General features: G+C 45.4%; 1 protein-coding gene across 2 annotated transcripts in view; it reads right to left on the bottom strand.

Moving 5' to 3' along the window:
- The window catches only part of LOC144762020 (uncharacterized), a 604,519-nt gene extending 585,233 nt beyond the window's left edge, over window positions 1-19,286 (bottom strand). The window contains exon 1 of one of the 2 annotated variants that reach the window (XM_078647186.1): window positions 19,156-19,286. In XM_078647186.1, coding sequence (XP_078503312.1) covers window positions 19,156-19,167 — 12 coding nt within the window. In that variant the 5' untranslated portion in view covers window positions 19,168-19,286. Of the gene's footprint in view, window positions 1-19,113 lie in introns of both variants that reach the window. The other variant, XM_078647185.1, reaches the window with a different exon arrangement.
- Window positions 19,287-22,388: the final 3,102 nt, after the last annotated feature.

Genomic DNA, 22,388 nt, shown 5'->3' with positions numbered 1-22,388 from the left:
GAAGGGGAATTGTGCCTCCAGCAAAGCCCGCGTCTGTGCCTCCAGGGAGAGATCGAGGGCTACTGACTTTGCCAAGTTAACTTTAAAACCAGAAGCCTTTGCAAACGCATCCAAGATTGCCGCGCCGGCCGGTAAGGATGTCGCAGGGGAGGCAAAGGAGAGCAGGACGTCATCGGCATATAAACGTATCGTGTGGGTATATGCCCCGAACTTAATTCCTCTAACGATTGGATTCGTACGCATGGCCTGCGCCAGAGGTTCCATATACAGCGCTAAAAGCAGGGGTGAGAGCGGACACCCCTGCCGAGTTCTGCGTTCGATGGGGAATGTGGGTGATGAGCAGCCGTTTACCCGTACTGACGCTGTGGGGAAGGTATAGCAATTTAGAATCCACGTGCGGAATTTTGCTCCTAACCCTGCCTTGATGAGTACTTGCTCCAAGTACGGCCAATGGACACGATTGAAGGCCTTCTCCGCAGGGATCGCCAACATCATGAACTCTCCCGGTAACCTAGAGGCCCGCTCCACCAGGTGGAGCGCCCTTTTGGTATTATCGACCGTTTGTAGCTCCAGGATAAAGCCGGCTTGGTCCGGGTCAATCAGACCCTGCATAAGTGGGCCCAACCGTTTCGACAGTATGCTGGTGTAGAGCTTTAGATCCACATTAAGCAATGATATAGGGCGGTAGGCCCCGCATTGTGCTCGGTCCTTCCCCGGTTTGGGAATGACTGATATCATGGCACCCATCAGGTCCCTCGGGATGGCGCCGGGGTCTGAGAAGGAGTTAAAGAGAGCAGTCAGTAACGGGACAACCTGGGGGCAGAAAGTTTTGTAAAAGGTGGTGGTGAAGCCATCCGGTCCCGGCGCCTTAGCTAGTTTGAGGCGCGCAATCGCCACAATTACCTCCTCGGGACGGATCGCCCTTTCAAGGAGCTCCGACTGCTCCGTCGATAAAGCCGGAAGGGACACTGAGTCCAGGAAGGCCGTACTGTCCGCAGGATCTAGCTGAGCCCCCTCGTACAGTGCAGTATAAAAGTCGCTGAAGGCTTTCGCTATGGCTCCATCCTCGGTTACTAATTCCCCTCTCTGCGTGCGGATCTCCTGCACCGTGTGTCGCTGTTGCTGCTCACGGAGAGCGCGGCCCAGCAGCCTCCCGCACCTGTCGCCCCCTGTGTAGTACGCATGTCTCACCCGCAGTGCAGCATATTCTGCCCTATCTTGGTCCAGTGCCGCCAGCTGTTGACGCACTACGCGCAACTGTCTCCACACCCGGGGTGCCCCGGTCCTTTGATGTATTTATATTTTTTAAGAATTTGGACGACAGCTACACCCACGAGGGTTTTGAACATTTCCAGAACCCCAACAACCAGTATCTACTTCGGCACAGCCCACTGGGGCGGGACGTTGTTTTAATACAAATTGGTTTGGCAATGCAGTAGCTGCTCCTATGCTGATTGGCCTGTGATCAACAACGATGGTGTTCAAACGCGTAAAGCCCCTTTGAGAGGATTCGCGGATGGAGCCAGAACGAGTTGCAGTCCTCAAATTAAGTGGCTTTCCTTCCTGTGAGTGCGTTCTCATGCAGGGCAACCTTTTCTTTCAAATACAGCGGCCGGCTCAACCGCGAGAACGCACCGCCGCAAGCAACAGCGGATCTGTGGCGACCTTTGATGGTTTAATGCCGACGGAGCAGGAAGTTCCTTTTTGCTGGACAATAATGGGCAGCGGATTAAGTGTATACAACGACGAATCAACCCACTGTTGGGTATTTATATTTTTAAAGAATTAAGGATGACAACTACACCCATGAGGGTTTTGAACATTTCCAGAACCACAACTACCAATATGCACTTTGGCACAGCCCACTGGGGCAGGACGTTGTTTTAATACAAATTGGTTCGGCAATGCAGTAGCTGCTCCTATGCTGATTGGCCTGTGATCAAGAACGATGGTGTTCGAAACGCGTAAGGCCCCTTTGAGAGGATTCGCGGATGGAGCCAGAACGAGTTGCAGTCCTCAAATTAAGTGGCTTTACTTCCCGTGAGTGCGTTCTCATGCAGGGCAACCTTTTCTTTCAAATACAGCGGCCCGCTCAGCCGCGAGAACGCACCGCTGCAATCAACAGCGGATCTGTGGCGACCTTTGATGGTTTAATGCCGACGGAGCGGGAAGTTCCTTTTTGCTGGACAATAATGTGCAGCGGATTCAGTGTATCCAACGACGAATCAACCCACTGTTGGGTATTTATAATTGTAAAGAATTAAGGATGACAGCTACAACCACGAGGGTTTTGAACATTTCCAGAACCACAACTACCAGTATGCACTTTGGCATAGCCCACTGGGGCGGGACGTTGTTTTAATACAAATTGGTTCGGCAATGCAGTAGCTGCTCCTATGCTGATTGGCCTGTGATCAACAACAATGGTGTTCAAAACGCGTAAGGCCCCTTTAGGAGGATTCACGGATGGAGCCAGAACGAGTTGCAGTCCTCAAATTAAGTGGCTTTACTTGCCGTGAGTGCGTTCTCATGCATGGCAACCTTTTCTGTCAAATACAGCGGCCCGCTCAGCCGTGAGAACGCACCGCCGCAAGCAACAGCGGATCTGTGGCGACCTTTGATGGTTTAATGCCGACAGAGCGGGAAGTTCCTTTTTGCTGGACAATAATGGGCAGCGGATTCAGTGTATCCAACGACGAATCAACCCACTGTTGGGTATTTATATTTTTAAAGAATTAAGGATGACAGCTACACCCACAAGGGTTTTGAACATTTCCAGAATCACAACTACCAGTATGCACTTTGGCACAGCCCACTGGGGCGGGACATTGTTTTAATACAAATTGGTTCGGCAATGCAGTAGCTGCTCCTATGCTGATTGGCCTGTGATCATAACCTCCCTCCAAAAGGAAGAAGCAGAAGCCCAAGGGGAACAGTTCAGAAAGGCTTTATTGGTATGACGGAGGCATTGCACTCCCCAACATGCGCCTCTATTACTGGGCATCGCAACTGGTTGCCACGAACCACTGGATACACGGCTCACCCAATGACCCAGCCTTCCACCTTGACAGATACCAGACTGGACGGGAGGGATATTTTGGGGCCCTATACAGTAAGCCCAAAAAGAATAGATACATTGGCCCTATGGCTCACACGGTCAAAATATGGCATCAAGCCACGGCTCGCCTGGGATGGTCGAACAGACTCACTAAAGCCACCCGACTGTGGGCATCACAACAACTTGGTACCCTCTGCTTCCAGCTGGGTTTCGACAAGTGGGACACAATCGGCATCTCAACAATAGGAGACCTGATACATAAGGGTAAACTCTTAACCTTTACAGACTTACAAGCCAGATACACACTCGCACAAACTGAGGCCTTCCAATACCTCCAAATCAAACACGCCCTCCTTTCTGCCGTCCCTGATCTCTCCTCCTTGCCCTAGTCCTCCCCCCTGGAAGACAGATTACTCTCAGAACCCCTCCGGACAAAGGCCATTTCCTACACATACCGTAAGCTCTGTAATAACCTCCCAAATACATTTCAGCCCCTAAGAGATAAATGGCAGACAGACCTAGGCAACCTGGAAGAGGACGAGTGGCAGGCGGCCCTGATGTCCCCCAGGGAAGTGGCGATTAATCACCAACTCAGACTGATCCAACTGAGAATCCTACACAAGACCTACATGCCTGCAACTCTATTAGCCACAATCGGGAGGAGAGAGGATGATAGATGCCTAAGAGGTTGCGGACAAACTGGCACCTTCTAGCATATATTTTGGGAATGTCAAGTGATACAGCGCTTTTGGGAGGGGGTCACCCGAAAAATGAGAGACTCACTGGGATAAACCATGTCTTTGTCACCAAAGGAAGCCGTCCTCAATATCTGGGGTGCCACAGACCTGAATGACCTAGAGTTACAATGGGCCGCTTTGAGTTTCTTAATTGCTAAGCGTTCAATTGCAATGAAGTGGGGTGCTGCTGATAGACCTCTGGTGGTGGGTTGGATGGCTGAACTGGACAGGTGCATGTTGGCCGAAAAAACTGTTTATAAGCTCCGTGGCTGCCCCGCAAAGTGGGACAAGAAGTGGGGCCACTGGAACATTTACCGAGGTGAAATCTGTGAGTCCCCCACGGTGGAGCTGGCCATGAGCCGGACTAGACTACTGGGCTGAACAGCACGATGATTTCTTATTGTGATTGTACCATGACTTTGCTTGACCATGTCAATTGTACACTGATTTTGACTCTGCAACGCTTTCGATAAAAATGTATGTTAAAAAAAAAAGAAAGGCTTTATTTGTTTAGTACAGCTCCCGTGGCGGCGAATGCATTTCGGCTTGCGCCTTCTTCAGCGCCCAACACCGGAATGGTAATCGTGGTAAGTTCTTCCCTGCTGCCTGTAAGCTGACTGGTGTGGGTCCGCTCCTCCCCCCTACAATCCTGTTCACCTGTTGCAGATCGTTTCAGATCCTCCGAACTGCAACTCCCAGGATGCCTTTTGTCACAGCAACTCAGGTCGGTGAAAACATGGGGGGAGAGAGAGTAATAGTCCTGTAGCAGAACCCAAATGTAGCAGGCCACGTCACAAAACAAAACTGTCCCAAACACCTCCAGCCTTTCCTCATGTCCCCTAGTACCGTCACAGCCCCCGGGATAGGAAGTCCAAAATGCAGGGACTAACAGCGGAATGCAAGTTGCCCAGAAAGAGGTGCGATACCTCAACTGCTCAGGTCCTCCAATAGCAGGGGCGGGTACTGGACACCTTCCATTACAGAAAGAACAGGAAACTGACGTGAAGCGAGACAGCCAAAGTCCAGACCCAAATCGTGGCAGGGACTTCTGAAAAGCGCTGCTGGCCAGCGCAAACAATGTGTCCATAACCTCCCTCCAAAAGGAAGAAGCAGAAGCCCAAGGGGAACAGTTCTGAAAGGCTTTATTTGTTTAGTACAGCTCCCATGGCGGGGAATGCATTTCGGCTTGCGCCTTCTTCAGCGCCCAACACCGGAATTGTAATCGTGGTAAGTTCTTCCCTGCTGCCTGTAAGCTGACTGGTGTGGGTCCGCTCCTCCCCCCTACAATCCTGTTCACCTGTTGCAGATCGTTTCAGATCCTCCGAACTGCAACTCCCAGGATGCCTTTTGTCACAGCAACTCGGGTTGGTGAAAACATGGGGGGAGAGAGAGTAATAATCCTGTAGCAGAACCCAAATGTAGCAGGACACGTTACAAAACAAAACTGTCCCAAACACCTCCAGCCTTTCCTTATGTCCCCTCGTACCGTCACAGCCCCCGGAATAGGAAGTCCAAAATGCAAGGACTAACAGCGGAATGCAAGTTGCCCAGAAAGAGGTGCGATACATCAACTGCTCAGGTCCTCCAATAGCAGGGGCGGGTACTGGACACCTTCCATTACAGAAAGAACAGGAAACTGCCGTGAACCGAGCCAGCCAAAGTCCAGCCCCAAATCGTGGCGGGGACTTCTGAAAAGCACTGCTGGCCAGCGCAAACAATGTGTCCATAACCTCCCTCCAAAAGGAAGAAGCAGAAGCCCAAAGGGAACAGTTCAGAAAGGCTTTATTTGTTTAGTACAGCTCCAGTGGCGGCGAATGCATTTCGGCTTGCGCCTTCATCAGCGCCCAACACCGGAATGGTAATCGTGGTAAGTTCTTCCCTGCTGCCTATAAGCTGACTGGTGTGGGTCCGCTCCTCCCCCCTACAATCCTGTTAACCTGTTGCAGATCGTTTCAGATCCTCCGAACTGCAACTCCCAGGATGCCTTTTGTCACAGCAACTCGGGTTGGTGAAAACATGGGGGAGAGAGAGTAATAATCCTGTAGCAGAACCGAAATATACCAGGACACGTTACAAAACAAAACTGTCCCAAACATCTCCAGCCTTTCCTCATGTCCCCTCGTACCATCACAGCCCCCGGGATAGGAAGTCCAAAATGCAGGGACTAACAGCGGAATGCAAGTTGCCCAGAAAGAGGTGCGATACCTCAACTGCTCAGGCCCTCCAATAGCAAGGGCGGGTACTGGACACCTTCCATTACAGAAAGAACAGGAAACTGCCATGAAGCGAGCCAGACAAAGTCCAGACCCAAATAGTGGCGGGGACTTCTGAAAAGTGCTGCTGGCCAGCGCAAACAATGTGTCCATAACCTCCCTCCAAAAGGAAGAAGCAGAAGCCCAAGGGGAACAATTCAGAAAGGCTTTATTTGTTTAGTACAGCTCCCGTGGTGGCGAATGCATTTCGGCTTGCGCCTTCTTCAGCGCCCAACACTGGAATGGTAATCGTGGTAAGTTCTTCCCTGCTGCCGATAAGCTGACTGGTGTGGGTCCACTCCTCCCCCCTACAACCCTGTTCACCTGTTGCAGATCGTTTCAGATCCTCCGAACTGCAACTCCCAGGATGCCTTTTGTCACAGCAACTCGGGTTGGTGAAAACATGGGGGGAGAGAGAGTAATAATCCTGTAGCAGAACCCAAATGTAGCAGGACACATTACAAAAAAAAACTGTCCCAAACACCTCCAGCCTTTCCTCATGTCCCCTCGTACCGTCACAGCCCCCGAGATAGAAAGTCCAAAATGCAGGGACTAACAGCGGAATGCAAGTTGCCCAGAAAGAGGTGCGATACCTCAACTGCTCAGGTCCTCCAATAGCAGGGGCGGGTACTGGACACCTTTCATTACAGAAAGAACAGGAAACTGATGTGAAGCGAGCCAGCCAAAGTCCAGACCCAAATCGTGGCGGGGACTTCAGAAAAGCGCTGCTGGCCAGTGCAAACAATGTGTCTATAACCTCCCTCCAAAAGGAAGAAGTAGAAGCCCAAGGGGAACAGTTCAGAAAGGCTTTATTTGTTTAGTACAGCTCCCGTGGCGGCGAATGCATTTCGGCTTGCGCCTTCTCGAGCGCCCAACACCGGAATGGTAATCGTGGTAAGTGCTTCCCTGCTGCCTGTAAGCTGACTGGTGTGGGTCCGCTCCTCCCCCCTGTGATCAAGAACGATGGTGTTCGAAACGCGTAAGGCCCCTTTGGGAGGATTCGCGGATGGAGCCAGAACGAGTTGCAGTCCTCAAATTAAGTGGCTTTACTTCCTGTGAGTGCGTTCTCATGCAGGGCAACCTTTTCTTTCATATAAATGCAACATCTCAAATCAAGTACAGACATTGCCAATCCAGCTAAGGCTAAGATTTCTACTAACAACCCCCAGTTAGTAGTGGCTGATATTCCAGCGCTCCTTGACTGTCATGATTTAAATCAAGCAACGGACTCACAACCTATGGGTCCAGAACAAGACCTCAACACCCAAAGAAGACTGGAGAAAATTAACATTGTACAGAAAGGGGTGGGCATAACCCCCTTCAAAGGCAAATCTGATTTTGTACCGCTAATGACCAGAGATGCGGTGGACGTTTTTCAAGACTGTATCATTACTGAAATTAAAGATCTATACAGGAAAATTAACAATCAGAAGAGACAAACCTTTAATCAGAAAAGAGCCAATTACTATGATCTGATCAAAAGACTTAATGACAACCCTGATATCGTGGTAAAAACTGCCGACAAAGGCGGCAACCTTGTTATCTGGCCAAAACCAGATTATATCCAGGAGGCACAAAGACAGCTAAAGGACAATGCATGCTATGCTAAATCCAATCTTAAAGACTACAAAAAGGCTAATGAAAATTTGAAAAAATTGTTACAGAGATGGCGCAGGGAAGGCCTCATTTCAGGTGACGAACTCAAATTCATGCTCAACGAATTTCCTGTCTTACCGGTTTTTTATTTAATACCTAAAATTCACAAAGGAATATCACCAATACCTGGCAGGCCAATTATCTCCGCTATCAAGAGCAGTGGGGAAAATGTTGGACGTTTCATTGACTTTTTTCTGCAAAACTTGGTAAGCGAACTGCCCAGCTATGTGCGCGACACGAGTGACTTTTTGGAAACAATAGAAGGCCTAGAATGGCAGGAAGATATGCTACTTATAACTTTGGACGTTGAGCAATTATATACTAGCATTGCCCATAGTTGTGGCTTAAATGCGACAGCTCATTTTTTAGGGCAAAGGCCATTGGAATTTTATCAGCATAACAAAATGATTTTGAGCTTAATGGAATGGTGTTTACACAATAATTACTTTTCTTTTGGAAAAGAGGTTCGGAAACAACTCCGAGGTGTGGCGATGGGGGCCTGCTTCTCCCCCAGTTACGCGTGCTTACACGTGGGCTGGTGGGAGGAGCGGGTTCTTAACGTCACACACCAGGTTTGGGCCAGAGAAAAAATGGTTACATTTTTACGCTATATAGACGACATCTTTATAGTTTGGCAGGGAGACAAAAGGGAAGCTTGTCAATTCATTGATGAAATCAATAACAATGCCCTTAACTTAAAATTCACGTCCCACATCAGTGCCAAAGAAATTGAATTTTTGGATGTCAGAATCTATATAGACAAAAACAACAGGTTACAAACGACCCTACACAGAAAAGCCACTGCAGGTAACACAACTCTGCATGCGTCTAGTCTCCATCCCATGCACACCATTGAAAGCATGCCATTAGGTGAAATCCTTCGCATCAAAAGAATTTGTAGCTCTCATGAAGAATTTCTCAAATGTGTCATGGATTTAAGGATACGATTAAAAGCTCGAGGGTATTCTGATCAGGTGTTTGATCGAGCTCTGGCTAGAGCCGACAAACGACCTAGATCTTCTGTATTCCCAGAAACTACTGATAATAATCTTACTGCAGTAACCTCAACAGTGGCAGTTTCTAATGACTGTCCTAGATGTATTACTGCATTCAGTAGTCAAGAGAAAAAGATCAGAAAAATTATTAACCGTATTGGCCAACCATTCTGACGGACACAGTGTTAGCAAACATGTTGCCAAACAAACCACTAGTTACGTTTCGGAAAGCACAAAGTATGGGGACAGTGCTGGACCAAAGTAGTCCAGAATTAAAACAAAAAGCTGTCTGGCTACAACCGGCATCTGGGTTCCGCACGTGCTCTATTTGTAGAGCATGCCAATTCGGCATCAATAAAACTCACTACAGTACCCCGTTCAAATCAGTGGATACACCCATTGTTGGCAACCACACCTGTAAAACTGAATATGCTGTATACGTCCAGACGTGCACCTGCGGCCTCAATTACATAGGCAGTACCAAGCAGCAGGTGCACGTCAGGATCCTGCAGCATATTGGGGCCATCCTGCACTGTGACCAATCATACCCGGTGGCTCGTCATTTCCAGAGTATACATAATAAAGATGTTAATTGCCTAACTTATTATGTTGTAGCCTCAGTTCCCATTCTTAGGCGCGGTGGCAATCGAGAGCTTAAACCAAGGCAACTAGAATCTCGCTTTATCCTCGAATACGACAGCATGTGGCCAAACGGGCTTAACAATACTGAGGATTTACGTAACTTTCTCTGATACAAGCCCCGGGACCTAATAACTTAAATATCCTCAGGTAGTCAGGTTCCCTATTACCTAGAGATGATCACTCCCGAAATGAACTGTATGTCCTAGTTTTCTCTAATTATATCTGATCTTCGATACCCTGTTTTCCGTGGCTAGGCAAGTTCCTTGTTAGCCACGGTAACGTAACTTCAGTTAATTACTCTTCACTTCCTTGTATATATTCATATTTATCACTATTTAGGATTTTAGCACTTTTTATTCATGGGTGTTTTTATCACTTTTTTAACATGATAATATTTTTATACATGTTTAAAATGTTTTAAATGATGCTTTTTAGAATGACAAAATTGAGAGTGTATCCTAATTGTCGGATTAAGCATTTATGCATTTTTTACACAGGTCACTTTATCATGTATTTGTAATATTTTACACTGCTACTCCCTATAGCACGCGTGATTGCACTTTACGCACAGTTAGACGTTGATCTAGTCCAGCACTGTCATTTGCACTTTATATTTAACCTGCCTCAAAAACACTTGAATACTCCTACTATAGACTCAGAGACACAATGTTTAATGGATTTATCCTGCTATTGGTTTACAAATTCGCATTTAGAGACACTTGTATAAATTTTAATTGATAAAATCATGATTGTTATGTTTAAGAAAATAATTAACTTATGTATAAATGTGTCTAACTTATTTTTGCGTATTTGCACGGATAATTGTCATAGAACACACAAGATGTTGTCTATGTCTATAGTCATGTGACTGTTTGAAGGGCGGAGTCTATGCTATTCACTAAGCATTATAAAAACAAAAAAGTTGCACTAGTTCATTGCATGTGAACAAGGGCTCTTGAAGCCCGAAACGCGCATTGCCCTCCTGTTTTACCAGCTGCAATAAAGTAAGAACCTGTGATTCCAGTGGTCCGTCTCCTACTTTATCTGCACTTAGGAGTCTCACCAGCCGGCAAGCAGTACACGGACCAGTTAGGTGGTGTAGTTTTAATAGCAGAAAAAAGTCAAAGACGTTTCGGCTCAACTGAGCCTTGTTCACATGACAACGTTACTTTGAGAGGACAGCCCTTTTAAAGTGCACGTGTTATTTTAATTTAATTTAATTGCGGGTTTATATAGCGCTAGGAATCGACTCCCGGAGGAGTATCTCCACGCTTCGACCGCTGGGGAACCCGTCCTGGCTCACCCTGAGAGATGGTCCCTGATGGGTATCTCTAAGGTGCGACCAAGCATCCCCGGCGGTCTGGGGGGGCCGTTGTGAAGATGAGGCAAGCTGATGCCCAGAGTTGCCGAGTGTGGTTTCTGACTAGAGTAGGCACCGAGGCGAGAATTATCGAGTCCGCTGACCCTGGTCCACGACCCTGCCGCGTCGGGAATCGAACCCTGGTCCCAGGCCGTTCTCTGCTTACGGGTCTGCCGCCTCTAACCAGTGAGCCACACTTCTCCATTATAACATAATTAACACCACCTGTGAGTCTTTGGTATGGACATAAAAGACATACTTCGTCAATCTGATAAGTGAAATACAGCAATCTTATCAAAATATTTACGTTCTAATTTCAGTAAAATACCGTAAATAAATACGTTTGCTGGTATCATCTCAAGAATAGATAAATGTGGGTTAAAATAAAGAGAAAATTTCATAGTCAAATACATTTTTTAGTATGAGCAAGATTGATTTTTCAGGTTTTATACAATGTTGTATGATAATCAAAAAGCAGATTATGTCTTCTGTTCGATAATACTGTTTGAAATAAATAAATATCTGAAAATTGACTCATGGAGAGGGATTAGTTTAAAGTGCAAGTGCTTTCCTAAAGATGAGCAAATATTGCCTACAGTACATAATGATAGTGCAAAATATCGCAAAATGTGCAAAATATAGCAAGTTGGGCATAATATCCCCCATCTTCATGTGCAAAATACGCTACTCTCTCCTATCCTAAACCAGAGTCCCACTCTATACCAAATGTTGATTATTTGAACAATATATCTGAGGTAAAATATATGTCTAGTATATACAGAAAGCTGTTATTTTTATATCAAATTAGTAACCTGTTATTTTTGGTTTGCTCATATCTTTTGACAACCCACATGATTTACCATATTATCATAATCAATATAAATAAACATATGCTAAATAGTCCATACATTGTGTGAATGTTTGAAAAAATCCCAAAAATTAAATCACAGAGTACTCCTTGGGAATAAAGTTCCATACAGTCCCTATCTGTGTAAAGTGCTCAACAAAGGTGATTTTTAAAATCAAATTACAATTCATTATAGGTAGCAGCAGATTTCAGTAATTGTTGTTAGATATAGATCTAGTCGCAGCCTTCCCATGGTGCGTATGTGGTTTCACCCAGCCGGGTTTTTCCGACATATGCATACCACAGGGAGGAGACCATTTAACAAACAAGATTCTTTATATAATAAGTTTTTATGGCAAGCATGTATATAGATCTTCTGTTACATTAAGGCCTACAGGGGTCTTTGTATTAAGCAAAAGGATGTACTTAGTTTTGAGCCTTCTTCATTTGGCATCCCTGTCCCCTCCTCTCCTAATGTTCATGACTGCGTCAATCACCCAATATTTAAGGCTGGTGTTATCACTGTGGTGGACATCTCTAAAATGACGCGACACAGGATAGGTATTATCGCCATTTGTGATTGCACGTAGGTGCTGGAGGATACGTTTGTGGACAGCATGTTTGGTGCTGCCCACATATCTGAGTTGACAGGGGCATTGTAAAACATATACTGCAAATTCTGTTTTGTATATATATATACAGATATATACATTCTCATACATATATACAATACAGACTCCCAACTTCTACCCAGCAAGGTTTAACCGTATCAGTCTACGATAACCCACGCAATTCTGTAAGACAGCACATATGGAGGTGAGTTAGTCCAACTAACACTTTTTTCATAATCTTTTCAGGGAAGTGCAGTGTGCTCCCAGATATATATATATATATTGGGGCGTTATAGTTAGTTGGAAATTTCACTCGTATAAAACCATAGAAATTCGGCCATTATAATTAGTAGACCTAACTATAACTCGCGCCCCCTCAATGCACAGCTGATGACGTCACATATTACATCACTCATGACCCAGTGCTGGTTCTCATTCCTTGAGACCGATTACTTGGCACGACTACTCTGCCATTTTGATTCCAGTTTTCCTTTTTTCAGTCGTTTTTGTAGTGGATGAAGTATGTGTATGATAGTGTGAGTTGTTGTATGCTTGAGTTTGTTTTTCCAGGGGTCTATTTATTTATTTAATGTATTTTGTGTCTCTGTTTTGCATTTACAGAATTATATAGATTGTTTCCTTCTTCTCTTTTTTGTGAAATTGTATATATCTTTAGAACATTGTATTGTATTTGTGATAAAATGACTTTTCAAATAAAATGAAATTATACTGAAAAATATATAAGCACTTATAAGATGAAAATAATAAACTTCTTATCTTTGAAGAATAATTAATCAGTATGTTGTGTATCTGTCACCTTTTCTAAAATTAAAATTGAGATTTATATCAGTGTTAAAATAATACGGCCCATGTGGAACACTCTTGCTTAGTGATCACTGATGACATCTAAAATGACATCACAGATGACATCATCCAGTGAATGTGTGTTTCTATAAAGTATAAAAATATGTTTTATATATATATATATATGCCAAGGAGTATTGAAGTATGAGTGGGTGTATGAGTGTCTGAATGGAAGATTTAGTAGGTGTGTGACTGAATGTATAAGTGAGTGATTAAATGTGTCTTACTGAATGAATGGATTAGAGACTAAACTCTGTGAATGTCTTTATTAGTCTGTTAGTGTGTAAGCGGCTGCATGGCTTAGTGAGTAGCTACATGAGTGTCTCTATGGGTTATTTATTGGATGTCTGAGTATCTGTATGGGTGCCTGAGTGTCTTTGTGGGTGGGTGGGGGGTGTGACTCTGTGCATAGATATGTGAGTAGTTGTTTCACTGGGTGTATAGGTTCAAGAGTGCATATGGAAACACCTGTATGGGTGGGTGAGTGTGTTTATGGGTGTGTTGATGAGTAAATGGATGTCTCAGTGGTGCATGTGTGAGTAACTACATATGTTTTAAAGCAGTATATGTGAGTGTTGGAGTATATAAATGACTATATGTGAGAGTGAGGGATTGCAAAAGGATCTGTATAGATGAGTGTGTGTTTCTATATGTGATTGTTTAAGCGAGTAAGTATGTGTTAGTATCTGTAGAAATAAGTGTGCTGGTGTGTGTATGACTGTATAAGCAAAGAAATGGGTGTGTGATAGTTTCTTTGCATGACTGACCAGGTGTATGAGTAACTCTTTGGGTGAGTGACAGTGTGTGAGTGTCTATATGGGTTCATGAGTGGATATATCAGTGGCTGTGTAGATGAATGACTGTGTGTATGAGTGACAGTACGGTTAGTGGGTGGATGTGTGTATAGATGTATGAATCACTGAGCAGCTATGTACTAACTGCTAGTGGTCTGTCTATGGTTTCGATATTGGTGGTCTGTATTTTAGAGTGGGTCTATGAAAGGTTTTATTAGGGTATGAGGAGCTGCATCAGATGATCAAGTAGATTATGTAATCAGTGATGTCATCAGTGATGTCACTGAGCATGTCTTGAGTGATGTAATATGTGACGTGATCAGCAGTGCATTGCGGGTGCGCGAGTTATAGTTAGGTCTACTAACTATAACTATAACAGACAAATTTCTATGGTTTTATACGAGTGAAATCTCCAACTAACTATCACATCCCTAAAACCTATGGTTTTTTTAGTGAATTTCTAAGGTTTTTTAAATGGAAATTTCTAACTATGCCTACAAAGGTAGGGTATGTGAAGAAAGAGGAAGAAAAGCGCAGAAAGAAGCAAGACAAATGCAGAAAGAGGCAACAGAAGTCCAGAAAGACGAAGAAAAGTGCAAGAAGAAGAAGAAATGTGCTGAAAGAACCAACAAACGAACAGGCCTTGTTGTAAAATCATCCTGTGCCCACAACTTTTTCAGATGGGTACTGGTAGTAATTGACTCTGACTAACCAGGCCTAGAGGCAGTGCTATGCTAAAAGACATTTAGAATACAGTAAAAACACCTACATACACTAGGGAACACTATGTGTTGGGGTACCCCTGTGATTAGCATGACCTCCTCTGTAAGGCCCTTGTACATAATAAGCAGGGGGATTAAAACTACCTCTAAGTCACAGGTGCAGAAATATGCTACTTTAACTAGTAGTCGTGTTTGCAGAGTGGTGGAGAAAGGGTGCTGGGCGTCTAACCAACGCTCAGGAATTCCGCTGCGTAGGACTTACAGGAGGTACCAGGAGGGATCCTTGGCCCCGAAACTCCCTCCGGACTAAATTGGACTTCATCCCCCATCCCGTAATCTGCCACGAGACACATTTGCAGAGTGGTAGAGAAAGGGGGCCATGGCCTCCGAAGACGTCTTAGCAATCCCACTGTGTGGGACTTACTGGAGGTAACAAGAGGGGTAGTTGGCCCCCAAGGACATCCTTGGGGGTCGACTTCCTATTACCTCCAGTCAGTCCCACACAGCAGCATTGGTAAGTACTCGTATCAGACCATGCCCACTTTGCCCACCACTCTCCCTGGCACGCTCTTGGATGGGGATTGAAGTCCCCTTCACTGCTGGGGGTCCTTTAGGGGCCAACCAGCCTACCTTTTACCTCCAGCAAGCCCCACGCAGTGGGATTGGTGAGAGGTAGAAAAAGGCCATGTCCCCTTTCTCCACCACTCTGCAAACGCGCCCCCCCGGCACGTTGTAAGTTGGGGGATTAAGTCCCCTTGCATCCTGAGGGTCCCTGGGGTCCAATTAGCCCACCAGGTACCACCAGGAAGCGTCACAGAGCTGTGTTGCAGAGAGGTGTAAAAAGGGACATGGCCTGGACCACCTCTCTGCAACGCAGGCCTGTGTATGCCCCAATGTAATGTATTTTTACATTGGGTCATATCCAGGAACAGCCTCATGTCTAATACAACCAATGAGTGAATAGACTGATGGTATTTATACACTTGATTCTTGTTGGTAACACCCACTGTTTGATGAATTTGTATTTTTCACAGACACTTCTTTGTCTCTCATGAAGTTTTTTTAATACTTTTTAACGTGTAAATTTGTGTATTTCTCTATTGTTATTTTAAATAAATCCTGATTGTGTTATTTCTTTTGGGCTCTCTATCTCTGTGCAATATATGGTTGCTTTTTGGGTCCAGATTTGTGACTCCATTTGTATGGATGCACTTATATGTGTCTGAGATAATAGTGTACATGGGGTGACGAGTGTCTGATTGTATATTTGGTTATAAGTAAGGCTCCCGGTTTTCCGTTTAAACGGATTTTTACTTATAAATGCAAACGGAAAACTTTTTGTCCTTCGTCTGTATTTATAAATATAAACAGAAAAATACTGACAAAGTGCTTCAGCTCAGGGTCGCCTGATCTGATGCATAGAATGCAGGCTGCTCTCTGCACATGAAAGGCGCCCTACTAAGAGGGAGGACTCTTAGTGCCGCATTTGGCACGCTCCCTTCACACGTCATTCATCAGGACCCCTGAGGGGAGCCTGGGGTAGTCATCCCCATCTGGGATGCTCTCCCCCGTATCACTTCTGGGCAGAGGCGCAATAAAAATTTCAGATGGGTGGGGAGCTAATTCTTCCAGCCGAAGGGGTGAAAAAAACAACAAAGCCTCGCTAACAAGTGAAGTGAATGATCTTAGAAAGAACTGTGAAGTATCCGGGTGTGGCTGTGTGTGTGCCCGGGAAGCATCTCAGCCCGGACAGACACACACAAAAGGGGGATTGGGGGGGGCTATTATCGCCTGCATAGGACAGATAAGATCGGAGAGTAAAGAAAGATGATAAGGACCAGACCTGATGACTGCAGTGAAAGAGACCAAGGTTAAAGGGTACGGAAAGAGAAGTGAGGGGAGGTAACGGCCGAGGGTAAAGTCACGGGATGAGAGTAAAGGGAAGAGATCAGAGACGGTGTAATGAGAAGGGTAGAGAGTACAGGGAGGCGCTGGTTCCAGGAGAGGCGATGAAGAGGGCACATCCAGCAGAAGTCATAGTCCCCTCCCACTCGCTACAGTGCCTCACCTGTACCCTGCTCAATACTGTATGTTACCTTTGCTGAGCCAGTATATGCTGTGGACTCGGACCGCGGCGAGGGGTTAGGGGCCGAGAACCCGTGTCAATGGCGCATTAAGTACTCAGTGATGCGGCGCCCCCTCGGCTCCTATCTGGCCACTTTAGGGGTTGTAAAGCCTCTCTGGAGAAGGGCCTTTTCGACATCCTGACGCACAGATGGAGGTTGCTTGTCTCTTGGTCATTTGGAGCATGTTTGGGCCACTAGAGGCCCCCCTGACTTCCAGAGGCTTTCATCTTGTCGGCCAGGCCAGGTAGAGCCGCCTTGTACCTGATGCTGCAGGGTTCCCCACGTACTCTCCACTGCGTACTGTCCACTCCCATACGTGCTCGACTCTCTCATTTACTCCAATCTGCACCACCACACACACTCACCTTTTCACACAATCTCTTTTCTCACTTTACAATTCAAGCTCACATGTACTGCCCGCCTCCATCCTTGCGCGTACTCTACACTCACCCACTGAATCCACTCTCAGCCTTACACCCCACTTCTCCTTGCGTTCCCTCACTTCACTCATGCACAGCTGGCACAAACATGGTCTTACAGCTTTTAGTCACAGCAAAGAGTCCTAGGACTAAATGGGCCTTGAGTCTGATGGGCAGTGTCAGCTACTGACATACATCAACAATGTGATGGACCGACCCTGTCGGGCAGTGTGAGATGCTGCCACTGATAGACAGCATGAGGGACTGGCAATTGGGGGCATGTGAGGATCTCCCCAAGTGGGAAGTATGAAGAATGGGCAGTGAGGGCAAAATGTGTAGTTGCAAGTGATGGGCAGTTTAAGATGCTGCCACAATGAACATTGTGAGTAAGAGGCTGTGGGGTTCAGAATGGTAAAGTCACACTGGTGAACAGTGTTAGAATGTGGCACTGTTGGGTAATGTGAAGAACTGGGTGGGCAGTGTGAACATCTAGCACTGATGGCCGGGGCAAGGAAAAGACAGTGATGGGGGGAGAAGAGGGGGAGCTGAAGCCCATTGAGCCCAATGGGTGTTACGTGCCTGCTTCTGGGTGTGTGAAGCGTCTGATTGTCTGAGAGTGCTTTGCTTTATTAAGGTGAGCTTGGGCAGTGTTGAGGACTGTTGCTCCTGCCTCTAGGTGCCTTCGCCTAGAGAATGTGCATTGCTTTACTTGGGTCCGTGCTTTCAGCAGTCCCTTGACTTCAGATTCACTCCAGAGAAGAAAGGGGAGGAGTGCATTGCGTTATTGTGTACACATTTTTGCAGCCCCATTGTTGCAGGGGGAAACACTTTGGCCAGTTAATACATTTAAATACTTTCAGTGGGTAATCCTGGACGCTGCATCGGAAAACAATTGTGATTCTGAGCATATCACTTCATTCCCACATGCCTGTAAACAATGCATATGAACAGGTAAAATTGAACTGACGCTCTGGTAAAGTTCTCCAATACCTCCGGGTCCAGTTCAATTATACTTTGTGTTGGCTCTGGTGGAAGACTGTTTCTGATACTGACACAAAGCATTTTGCACCCTCCTCCCCTCAAAAAAATGATCAGTCACCTTGCGTTTTAGCAAGTTATAAATAGATATTTATCATAGTGTAGGCTGGAAAATTATCTTCTCCGTTTAAAAAAAATGGAAGATAAATCTGCCAAAATAATTCCTAAGTAGGCCTAAATAATCCCAGGGAAATAGTTTTGCAGTGGGAAAAAAGAATGGGTTACTCCCTCAAAGACACAGCTTGACATTTGACCTCTGTCTTTGAAGGCACATCAAATGTGACAAGAGAAGGACAGGATTTAAAGGTCAGTAGGTTGCACAGCCCCACAGTAAAGGTTTCCTCATGCAAGTTACTCAAGGTCTGTTTAGGCCTACGTTCTCTTTAAATTATTTTGGCAAAGTTTTCAGATGAATAGATTGTGTTTACTTACTTTGATGTATATATATATAAATATATCTAAACCTATTACAACTGAGTGTAAGCGGGCAGTGCCACTTTAAATAAATTTGGAAAAATACTGGCTGCAGCGTCTTCTTTTGCTTGCTACAAAAATAAATGTGGATAAATACCGATAAAATGACCCAAAAATAAATATGGATAAATACAGACAGAAATGTCAAAAAAATAAATACCATAAAACCAGGAGCCCTTGTTATAAGCTGTTTTCGGTGCACGCCCAAGAGAGTCTCCTCTTTTTATTTTAGAAGTGCCATGAGCCAGACCAGATAACTGCCTTGACCTTACAACAGCTCTACCACCTGTAACAAGTAATCTGTGTAATTGTGTAAACAATGCAGACGACATACATGGCAACACTAAAGAACAGAAAAGGTGAATTTGAACAAACAAAAAACGGGGAATGGATTTTACCCATTGTTTTCTATGAAACAAAGCAATTTCAGGTGGGTAATAGCTCATTAATTTTCACATTAAACCGGGTCTATTGGCATATAAGGCAGGCGTTTACACAAAATAACCCAATTCATTCACCCGTGTCTCCTTCCAGTGCAAAGCGACAGCATTTCTCCTCACCTCGACCCTCATGAGGGCTCAGCAGCCAACCGGTAGCGGTTATGGAGGTTGATGGCACGTGGCTCTGCGTGCTGACGCACGGTAGGACGGCGCTTGCGTCCGAGCACGAGCCTTCGCTCCTCCGGGTGCGCAGCGCGAGCGTGCCACGTGGCGGTTCGACGACCTTGGTCTGAAAACAGTAAACACAGCAGAGGCGATGACATCCAGAGGGCCCCACCTTGCAGTGGTTTCTCAACTCTGACGTCACCATTGAATATCATTAAATATGATGCCTCTGTGGGCTCTCAGAGGTGGTCTGTGGTGCCTGGGTACCAGTGTTGCACAGTGACAAGTGCACAGAAAGTGTGAGGGCACTTGTTTATTATTATTTATTATTATTTAATAATACTATTTATTATTGTTTATTATTTTTTATTATTTATATCTTTGTAACTTGATTGTTCTCCACGGTCTCTCTTGAACCCCCCATACATTCTATACAGAATACTAATACTGTTGGCGTATGAGAACTTGGAACACTGCACTAAGAGGACCATAAAGAGCATGACAGATAGCTGCAATTTGGCAAAGGTTGTGTAAAGGGTTCCCACAATATTGGTGTGGAGCTCACATTACGGTGACCAGGTTGCTGCCCTGCTGCCTGAGGCAGGGCCCCTGCCACCTCAGCAGTTTACCACACCTGAGCAATGGGGCTCAATATTATTTACATTTTTTGATTGAATTCTTAGATCTCCCTCAGGGCAAATGGTTGCTAATTCAACCCTGTGACTCGTATCATTTGCATTGAAGATGCATTCCTCACCAAGCCTAACCATAGGATGACCAGGTGTCCTGGATTTTCTTGGGAAGTCCCAGCTTTTAATCGTTGGTCCCAGCAAATGTCACTAAATTCAGCACTTGTTCCCATTCTCAGACAGGGTCGACTGAACAAGCTTTTATATGTACCCGGGCAGGATTAGGCAGAAGCCTTTTCAGAAATCAATTTAATTAGCACTTACAGTAAAAGTTGTATATAATGTATTCCTCTTAGAGCCTTGGTGTCTCCGTTTACTGCGTTGGTGAGCATGGTGTTTTCAGTAATTCTGCACCCCACAATCGATGTGTAATTTTAGCCCTACTTCTATTTTTGCAAAATGTCTCCTTCTTTTGTTTAAAACATCTATTCACTCTACCTGTACAATGAGTAAGACTCAGACTTCTAAGTCGCTAACTGTGTCTGTACGTTTCTTTCTGTGGACCTGTCGGTGGCCTTCAGTGCCATCGAACACAGAACGCTATTTGAATAACTTTGAAAGCCAATATGTATTTAATGGGAAAGATTCAACCTGGCCCTATTCCTTCCTAACAAACCAGACTCACCAATTTGAGCTGTGATCATTCTATTCGAACTGAGTTCCACTTATTGTGAACCTCAAGGATCTTTTCTATCATCTCTCCTATACATTGTTACTGAGCTACTTCATTAAAGCCTACAATATCAGCTTGTACATTTCATTGGTGACATGCCGCTTCATCTCTTCCTACAGAAGCGATCTTGAAATTGATACCAGGTAGTGGATTCTCTGAAACATGCCCTGCACTGGGCAACATTAGCATAGCAAAGGTGCTATGGATCCTGATGTTAATATAGAACAAGCATTTACAATGCAATGGTTTTGCCTTTGTTAAAGTTAGAGCTATTGGCATTGCTTTTGACACTCTGCACTCTGAAGCTCCACTCTGAAGCTCCACTCTGCACTCTGCATCTGCACTCTGCACTCTGCACTCTGCACTCTGCACTCTGCACTCTGCACTCTGCATCTGCACTCTGCATCTGCACTCTGCATCTGCACTCTGCATCTGCACTCTGCATCTGCACTCTGCATCTGCACTCTGCATCTGCACTCTGTATCTGCACTCTGTATCTGCACTCTGTATCTGCACTCTGTATCCCCACTTATTTTTTTAGGATTTGTTCCCTGACTATAACCCACCACCAAGCAATGCACATACCAGTCTGCTCCCAGCCTGCCCGCCTCTCTGAGGGACACATTTCTACACACAACCGCATTCACGCCAGTGAATGGGCGAGCCGGACAGGGCACGCGGATCGTGAAAGGTTGGGATTGTGCGATTCAAGTGCATTTAACGTAACATCATATTCGCATGCAGGGTTTCCGGATTTTTAGAGGTACAAGCTGTCTTCATGACTAATGAATGTTATGCCCTGTACGTTTCCTGTTAACCGGTATCTTGGTCCCGTTTGTTTAATTGAAACTGGCCAAGACTACATCTCCCACAATACAACAGGTTGATACATGAAAGCTCAACACTGAGGCCGTCTTGAAGCCCTATATTTTAACAAGCCATAACGGTAATGTTTCATTTACTATAGAACTCGAGATGCCTCATCGCACCCCCGGGCAGAGCTGTGGGTGGGACCTGCGATCACAGGCTCGAGTCCCGGTTCTTGCTTCGGTCCTCCCAACCCCAAGGCTGGTGACATTTGCAGCGCTTTGAAACTGCCCTTGCGTTGAACAGGCATTTTACAAGTAGCTAAGATATTTGCAAACTTTCCAAATTCATACATTTCTATGTCAAACATTAAGTAGTCCGTCTCTTCGCTAGTTTGCTCGTCAGGACTTTGCCAATGCTGTGCACTTGAAGGTGGCGCGAGTACTTGTACATTCGGTAACTTGCAATGCGCAGCTTGTCGTAGTGTTAATGAATGACAGATATAATGGGGTTGACATTGACCGTACCACACGTACAGACTGCGATCAGGCCTACTTGGAACAGGGCATCAGTGCAGAAGATCAAGGAGGCCCTACTGAGGGCATGCCCTATGGGTACTGGCTGAAGGTGAGTGGTGCTCTCTGCCAGTGAAGCATTGCCATGCCCAGAGATTACCACGAGCAAGGGAATTTTGGCTACAAGGCATGTCTGCAGTGTATAGGCAGTGAACTTGGGAAGGCAGTGGTACCACTGCGAACCACAAATAGGCAAAGTGCATGCTTTTTAAGGTTTTGGATACTAATTATAGCTTCAGCAGTTGTTTCTCGCAGGAATGAGTTCATAGTTACAAATTACGTATTTTGCATAATTTGCAACCAGTTTGAATTATGGATTTCAACAAAAGAGAAGCTAGGAAGGCGTATAGTACACTCCAGGATACAGCACTTTATGCATTATGGTCACGTTTGCAAAGCACTCACAAAAGATCAAGGGAACATTCTAGATGATACACCACATTT

The sequence above is a fragment of the Lissotriton helveticus genome, chromosome 6 (genome assembly GCF_964261635.1).
Source record: "Lissotriton helveticus chromosome 6, aLisHel1.1, whole genome shotgun sequence".
Classification (NCBI taxonomy): Eukaryota; Metazoa; Chordata; class Amphibia; order Caudata; family Salamandridae; genus Lissotriton; species Lissotriton helveticus.
Note: the sequence above shows the minus strand (reverse complement) of the source record. Positions and strands in the feature narration are given on the sequence as shown.